The following is an 8,133-nucleotide window of genomic DNA, read 5'->3' as shown; positions in this document are numbered from 1 at the left end:
AAATGGAGGTAGCGAAGAAGGAAAAGGAAATGACGGATTTGCCCCTCAATTAAGAGTGTTATCGTATCTTAATTCAACGGTGTTAACCGTCAATGTTACGAAAAGTAAAAGTTAGAGACCATCAAATCGTTTTGAGTGATGATCTCCATATTCTAAGTAAAACACAGGGACCACGTATGTAATTCAGGCCTATTAAGCTATTACTTGTGGATGCAAAACACGACTTGCCCTTGAAAACGAAAGATAGCAAAAAGTTATATTGCTCTTTATTCTGTTGTATTTGTCAGAATTTGCCATCCTCCTGACCTCCTCTGTTTTCCAAAACAAACTTCACGCTACAAGCTTCTCTCATTGGGCTTCATCATCTTGTGGTAAGTTCTGTTTCTTTTTTGCTTTTTCAAGCTGGCTTCAAGATGCTTTCTTGCACAAGTGTAAAACCCTAATCAAGATAGACGTTGCCAAGATTCATTTGCAGAAGCTGCTGCACAATCTCCTCAACGCATTCTTCATACACCCTTCTGAAATTTCGGGTATTTGCTCCATTGAATCAGTTCGGTTCTGATTATTACCTCTAAAACATTTGTTTTCTCATTAGTTTAATCATGGTGGAGTGAAATTGCTGGAATATGACTGCGTCTTGATAAGCAATGACACAATTTCCACCGATTAAGTGGCTCGAACTTGAAGAAATTAAAACTATTAGATTCTGATAGATCGAAGCTATTTGGTTCCAAGATTTCTTTATTTAAAGTGGTGCATAAAGATTCGGGTGCATTTAACAACAAACCAACTCTATGCATGGCATGCGATTTTGATGGTAGTCTCTTTGTTAGTTGATTCCTTGTTAAACCAGGGGAAATGAAGGCTATTTCGTGGCTCCCTCCACCAAATTCTTCCCATGGAAATTAGTTTAGTTTTCAATGTTAATTTTTGTGAATTATATTAGATGCCATGTAAAAGTTATATTTTTTGAGGTTGATTATGGGTTGTGTTTGATGGTTTTCTTTGGAGTGCTTAAAGTTAAAACGAAGGTTGAGGCTGGTTAGGGTTTTTCTGTTACCAATTTTAGTCTGTATGATTCCCCATTATGAACCAACCAGCATCAATGCACAGTCCTATTCTCATTCTCATCACTCAACATTTTCATTCTGATTCCTTTTCCTATTCCCATTTCAATTTTCATTCTCATTCCCATTCCCATTCCCATTTGCAACCAAGCAGACCCTTGTACTTTCTATCAGTAATTGACTTCCATTTTCATGTGTGTGTATATATATATATATATATATATATATATATATTAGTTTTACTAGAATTCATTGGTATCACACTATTGTTATCTTTTGCAATTTATCTGTTCTGGTTATGGTTGGTTGTGCATGGATTTCTTGTTCTTGTTTCAGTTAATGTTAGTTGGTTTTTTGGTGCCTAATCTTGTTGCTTTCCTCTGTTTCTAGAGGCCATGTGTTTTTCTTTGATTTTTGTTAATTAGGGGGCCCGGGGCTGGTTTTTCATGGATTTTTAGTAAGAACTTCTATATTTCGGGTAAAATTATGTCGTGATTACAGGAGGCAGACACCATTGAAGTAATGAATCTGTTTCCTTGGCTAAATCTGTAATTTAAATATTTTGCTATGCCCTTTTCTCCTCTGTTTTTTTCCTTCCCATATTAAAATATCAAAGAATTTATTCTGAACAAAGATGTTTCATGTGTTGTCTTTAGGATATTTAAATCCTTGTTCATTGTTCTTGTTGTTTCTATATTCAAAACTGTTATTCATTTTTAGTTTGGTCTCTGTAATTTTATGAATCTTTATGAAAGCATTATTGATGGACATAAAATCCTGTTTGATGGTTGTTACATTATAGCAGAAAAATGGCAACTAGTATAGCTTCTGGAAGTGCCAATCTACACTTCCGCGAGACTGGTTGCTGGCAACAGAGTTTGTTTTCTCGGGTGGTGTCGCAGAGATGCTGTCAGAAGTTTTCATGGTACTGTTTTAGTCATCTACAAAATCTTCATATTAATTTCATGGGAATTTTTCTATTATTTGGTACAAAACTACCATTGGGGCTAATATTATGGCTACAAGCGGATGTACGTATGTAACAGTAGCATTTGCCTATCTTTCTGGTAGTTTATTGTCGTTTCAAGGGATTTTCCTAACTTTCTTAACTTTTAATGTGATTTACCACATTTTTACCTATCTCTTGACAGTTAATGTGATTTACTGCATTTGTGCCAATCTTTCTTTGAAGGTTAACATGGTTAACCACATTTCCCCCCTTGTTCTTAGAAGGATAATGTGGTTTATCGCATTTTTGCCTACCCTTCTTTGAGGTTGATTTGACTTATTACAGTTTTGCAAATCTTTGTTTGAAGATTAATGTGGTTTACCAAAAATTTTCTATCTTTTTGGTTTGTGGTATATATTGTATGTTACAGGTCACATGGGGTGTCTAACAACTTGCAAATCAAGAGATACAGTTATCTGATTGGCGAAACGCAAAGGCCCTTCCAAACAGTTGTAACATCATGCATTAGAGATGATTCCACAAAGTATTTTGATTTTGCTGTTATTGGTAGCGGAGTTGCTGGTCTTCGATATGCTCTTGAGGTCGCAAAACATGGTACGGTTGCTGTAATAACAAAGGCCGAACCTCATGAAAGCAATACCAATTATGCACAGGGTGGTGTTAGTGCTGTGTTGTGCCCTTCTGATTCGGTGGAGAGTCACATGCAGGATACAATTGTAGCCGGGGCTTATTTATGTGATGAGGACACTGTTAGAGTAAGCTTTCAAACAAGCAACTTTTAGTTCCTCTTGTTCTCTTTGATCTATTATATAGTTATCTTTTACAGATATGCTATTTATGATTCTAAAACTCATTGCCCCCTTTGACTGGTCTTTGAGCACCTATAGAATACAGCAAATACGAAGGGATTTATTCCCTGCTTATTGCATAATCTCAGACAGGAGTTCTTGGAGGCGGAAAATTAGAGTAGTTGATTGCTTGTAGACCGTAGTTGGGGGGAGGAGGTTAGGAGGGTTCAAGAATCTTGAGCTGGGTTTGTGGTACCGTTTGATGGATATTGGGAATTTCGTTGGTGTCATATGTGCTATTTAGCTAGGTGGGCTCTTTGCGTTCTTTTCTAACTCTAGTCTTAAAAGGACTTTCTTTTTTGCAACTATGTGGCTTATAGCTATGCTTTCTCAAAAAACAAAATACTAATTCTTTTTTGCCAGTTGCATCTTCTTGAAACAGTCTCTCTGTCTCTGAGATAGAGGTAACGTCTGTGTAAATCTCCCCCCCACCCATCCACCCCACTTTCAGGTGAGATGTATTGGGTTTGTTTGGTTTGGTTTCATGTGGGTTTTCGCACCACTATATCCATTTTCCCTTGGGATTTGCTATGACTAAAATGAGTTTATGATTCCTTGTCCTGCTTTGTTTGGCCTTGGAGCCTTGCCCAGTATATTGACCCCTTCGGGAATGATGCTTTTGATAATAGTATGAGAAATCCAAAATCGTTTTTTATAAATGAAGCTTCTTGTTTGATGGAAATTGTGTTTTTAGTCGAAAATATCAAGTTATGCATATGTGCAGGTAGTGTGTACAGAAGGACCTGAGAGAATTAGGGAATTGATAGCCATGGGTGCATCATTTGATCATGGAGAGGATGGAAACTTGCATCTAGCAAGAGAAGGTGGTCATTCTCATCACAGAATAGTACATGCTGCTGATATGACAGGAAGAGAAATCGAAAGGGCACTTCTCATGGTAGTTGAGAATGATCCCAACATTTCGGTTTTCAAGCATCATTTCGCTATTGACTTGTTGACTTCTCAGGTTTGCTTCTCAATGAAATCTATTATGTTGCCTTCATCCTCTAAAACAAGATTAGTAAATGCACTAGATGGTTCATTACAACAAATCGGTTTTATAAGATGCCCAAGATGTCTAAGGGGCCGTTTACCAAATGCTTACCCCGGTAAGTGCTTACTGTAAAAATCCAATACTATCACTTACTTACTGAGTAAGATTTTAGTCCAACAAAACGGTATTATATGCAACAATTTACCCGGTAAGCGCTAAATGTGATAAGAGTTGTCGCCCTCACTTACCGGATAAGACTCTCAGTCCTTGCCTTCGCTCTTACAGGATGAGATTCTTGGTCCTTGCCATATTCATCTGGTGAGGTAATGTGACTTGGTAAGTTAGCGCTTGGTAAACTTGTTAGGATGTCCAAAAAGAGATGTCAACTTATTGCAAGTTGTAACACATTTAAATAGGATACACAATTGTTTGGTCCTATAAACTTAAGTCCCATTAACACACTTGGACATGATATGACGTCATATAAAACGGATTTGTTGTAGTCGTTATAGTGTGAATTTCTCTGGAGTGACAGACATTCTTTGCTCTTACATAGTCGCATGATAAGTCTGTTAATCGGTTTGCAGGATGGATCTGACATGGTTTGTCATGGTGTTGATACTATGAATACAAAAACATGCAAGGTGATGATTGCAATCATGATTAAATGCATTTATATCAATCTATTTTCCCCCTAATTTGTGGCTTTCAGTTGTGCTTTCTATTTGTTATACTAAGCCTTTTCCAAGCCAGGGTCTTCTCAGAAACAGTCTATCTGTCTCCTCTTGAGACAGAGGTAAGGTCTACGTACATCATACCCCCATACCCTATACTCGGGTCGTGGGATGTACAGGGTTTGTTTGGTTTTATATCACACTTGATATATGTGTTGCTAATCTGCATCTCCCTATCGGAAGTTGTAGGTGGTACGATTTATTTCAAAGGTGACTTTGCTTGCTTCCGGTGGCGCAGGGCATGTCTATCCATCCACCACAAATCCACCGGTATGATTATCTCAGTTAATAGTCATTATTTTGGTTCTTTATGCTAATTATTCATTCTTTATATATCAGTTAACATAATATAAAATAAACAAAATTTAATTATAAAAAGTACAACTTAATTAAAAAATGACATACAAGCGGTTTTTTGCAACACCCAAGTGGGATTTTCCTTTTTTTTTCGTTTATTTTCTGTTGTTACCAGAAAACCATAAAAGAGCCGAAAGGATTCGAACTTGTAACCATGTAATGCTGCCTGCATGCCACTACCAGTAGGCTGCAACCACTATTTGTTAAAGCAGACATCAAATTAATGGGTGTGCACCGTTAAGACCCTAATGTTTTTCCATTACGTTGGACGATTGAACGGGGGCCCTGGCTAATACTGAATCCGCCATGCTTGGGTAGAGGAAAGGTCCCCCACCCCCCGGGTAACCATATATGTGTTGGATCTGGGTTTGTTTGGTTAGTTTTCTAATACGAGTAGTCTGGTATACCAATTCTTGAGGTTAAATTTCACAGGTGGCTACTGGAGATGGAATAGCAATGGCACATCGAGCTCAAGCTATAATTTCGAACATGGAGTAAGAAATCTAAATTCTTTTAGCAGATTGCGTTCTGCTGCATTCTAAGCAAATTTTCACTCTCAGATTTGTGCAGTTCCATCCAACATCACTAGCAGATGAAGGCCTCCCGATCCCACCAACCAAAACCAGGGAAAACGCGTTCTTGATTTCTGAAGCTGTGAGGGGTGATGGTGGCATTCTGTATAATCTTGATATGGAAAGGTTCATGCCGATGTATGATGAACGGGCCGAGCTCGCACCGAGAGACGTTGTGGCTAGAAGTATAGATGATCAGATTAAAAAGCGGAAGGAGAAATATGTTCTTCTAGATATCAGTCATAAAGGAAGAGACAAAATTCTTACCCATTTTCCTAATATAGCTGCTGAGTGCCTCAAGTATGGTATTGATATAACTCGCCAGCCGATTCCGGTGGTTCCGGCTGCTCATTATATGTGTGGAGGGGTTCGAGCTGGTCTTCAAGGGGAGACCAACGTTCGTGGTCTATATGTGGCAGGTGAGATTTTCTCTTCCTCTGTTTTTCGAATTTTGTGGTCAAATGGACTAATTTCTTGATCCGAGTTTGATATTGATTCGTTACGTTTTAGCTCTAGTTTTTTCTGTTTGTGGTGGTTTTGGTAATTATCGCAATGTTGAATGGTGAAAATATCTGAGAACAAGAAACCCGTATCAGAATTGAAGTTTCGAATTATTTCATTTGACCTCAAAAGCCAAAATAAGAAGCGGGGTTGGTTCTATCCTTCGTTGAATCTCTGAATTTAGTTTTTCAGAGGTACTGTACCCTCTTGCATAGGCCGAGGGTCTTCTTGGAAACAATCACTCTGCTTTTTGGGGCGGAGGACAAGTCTGCTTAAATCCCAACCCTTAAGTCCTACTTTTGAGTGGGATATACCGAGCCTGTTCAGTTTGGTTTATAACATGCCCCTGTAGGGTCTTTAGGGAAAGAACTGCTCTCGCTACAACAAAATCAGCTTTATAGGATGTCAAATATGTCTAAATCTCCTAATAGACTGCTTTATAGGACTTATGTTTATAACACGTATTTGGCATCCTAGCAAGACTTTTGAGAAGTTAAGATTTTTGGAATTGTTGAATCCAAATATCTAGTCTCACTCATCAATAAAATCTAAATCCTGAAGACATAAAACTGGCGAGAAAGATCTGATCTTTGTTAACTTGATTGCATAGGTGAAGTTGCATGCACAGGATTACATGGGGCAAACAGACTTGCTAGCAACTCCTTGCTAGAAGCACTAGTATTTGCCCGCAGGGCCGTTAAGCCGTCAATAGATCACATGAAAGCGTCCTACATAGATCAAAGCGTTTCACGATGGTGGGACCCACCCGTCATTCCTATGCAGCTAGGGTGCAACATTCTGGACAAGATCATCAAGAGGACAAAAGAAGTTAGGAAGGAACTACAGTCAATCATGTGGGAGTACGTTGGGATTGTGAGGTCCACCACAAGGCTAAAGACTGCTGAGCAGAGGATCGGGGAGCTGGAACTCGAATGGGAGGCTTACTTGTTTCAACAAGGATGGGAACCAACGATGGTTGGGCTCGAGGCTTGTGAAATGAGGAACCTGTTTTGCTGTGCGAAACTGGTGGTGAGCAGTGCTCTGACGAGACACGAAAGCCGTGGACTCCATTACACCATCGATTTCCCGCATGTTGATGAACGATCAAGATTGCCGACCATCATCTTCCCGAATTGTTCAACCATGAATACAACTTGGAGTTCAAGGCAACTTCACAAGCAGCAGATGTGTTAGCAGAAAGCTTTAGGGACACCATTTTTGGCGAACAGCTTATTTGTGTAATAAACCAAAAGGAAAGGAAAGGAAAGTTAAAAGTAAATCTTTTTTTTTTCTTTTTTCATTATATAAAACTTAAATGAAATAAAACTTTAATATATCGATTTTGGAATTCTGTGATGAAGTCTTTTTTTAAGCTTTCTATAATTTAATTAACAAACCCAATAAATACAACATAAACCATTCAGTAAGTTTGATTTTAAGTTATAATTCATATTGTTTCAAATGCTTTGTTCTTGTGTGTGTATGAGTAGACGTGCGTGTGTTTCATATAAACTATTTTCGTATTGTTTCACATGCAAAACATTTCTCTACGTTTCATATATGAAACAACATTGTGTGAATACTGCACGTTGTTTCGTATATGAAACTAACACATGAAAATCATTTACATGTTTATAAAGTTTAATGGGGTTGTATTTGATTTACCCTTTGTTTGTAACGCCTTTTGCGAATTTCTTCAAATACATGACATTTTAATTTCACCAAGCGACATGCTCACGGACACAAATGGAGTAAAAACTATCATGATGTGTGTTAAGGATCATTCACCATTATGCTACAGTGAGAGATCTTCTCGGCTTACGGTTATTGTAGCCTTCCTTTATGCCCTTCTACTCATTTAGAGGACATGGATGGCTCCTTGTATATTTTAGGATGGATGGAGATCCATGGATGGAAATCCTTGCTAACATTGTTGAACGAATATAACTATCTTCCTTGGTCAAGATCCATCATTCTAGCACTTGTAGGAAGATCTAAGCTTAATTACATTCAAGAGGACAACTAGAAGCCTACAATAACAAACGAGAAGTTTAAAGCCTGTACCACAAACGATCAACTTGTCATATATT

At 38.2% G+C, this 8,133-nt stretch overlaps 1 protein-coding gene across 6 annotated transcripts; it reads left to right on the top strand.

Moving 5' to 3' along the window:
- Positions 1-229: 229 nt before the first annotated feature.
- Positions 230-7,327, top strand: LOC112512001 (L-aspartate oxidase, chloroplastic). Of its 6 annotated transcripts, none has more exons than XM_025117769.1 (9): positions 230-371; positions 464-530; positions 1,870-2,792; positions 3,610-3,852; positions 4,467-4,523; positions 4,803-4,883; positions 5,403-5,464; positions 5,531-5,961; positions 6,654-7,327. In XM_025117769.1, the coding sequence occupies exons 3-9, from the start codon at positions 2,388-2,390 to the stop codon at positions 7,235-7,237; spliced, it is 1,863 nt and encodes a 620-aa protein (XP_024973537.1). In that variant the 5' UTR covers positions 230-371; positions 464-530; positions 1,870-2,387; the 3' UTR covers positions 7,238-7,327. The 6 variants fall into 6 exon arrangements, with proteins under 6 accessions (XP_024973537.1, XP_024973541.1, XP_024973536.1 ...); XM_025117773.1 differs by having other exon boundaries at positions 230-530; positions 1,870-1,992; positions 2,447-2,792; XM_025117768.1 differs by having other exon boundaries at positions 230-530; positions 1,873-2,792.
- The last annotated feature ends 806 nt before the right edge of the window (positions 7,328-8,133 follow it).

This window comes from Cynara cardunculus (genome assembly GCF_001531365.2).
Source record: "Cynara cardunculus var. scolymus isolate 2C chromosome LG 5, CcrdV1, whole genome shotgun sequence".
Lineage (NCBI taxonomy): Eukaryota > Viridiplantae > Streptophyta > Magnoliopsida > Asterales > Asteraceae > Cynara > Cynara cardunculus.
This window is presented reverse-complemented; position numbering and strand designations above follow the sequence as displayed.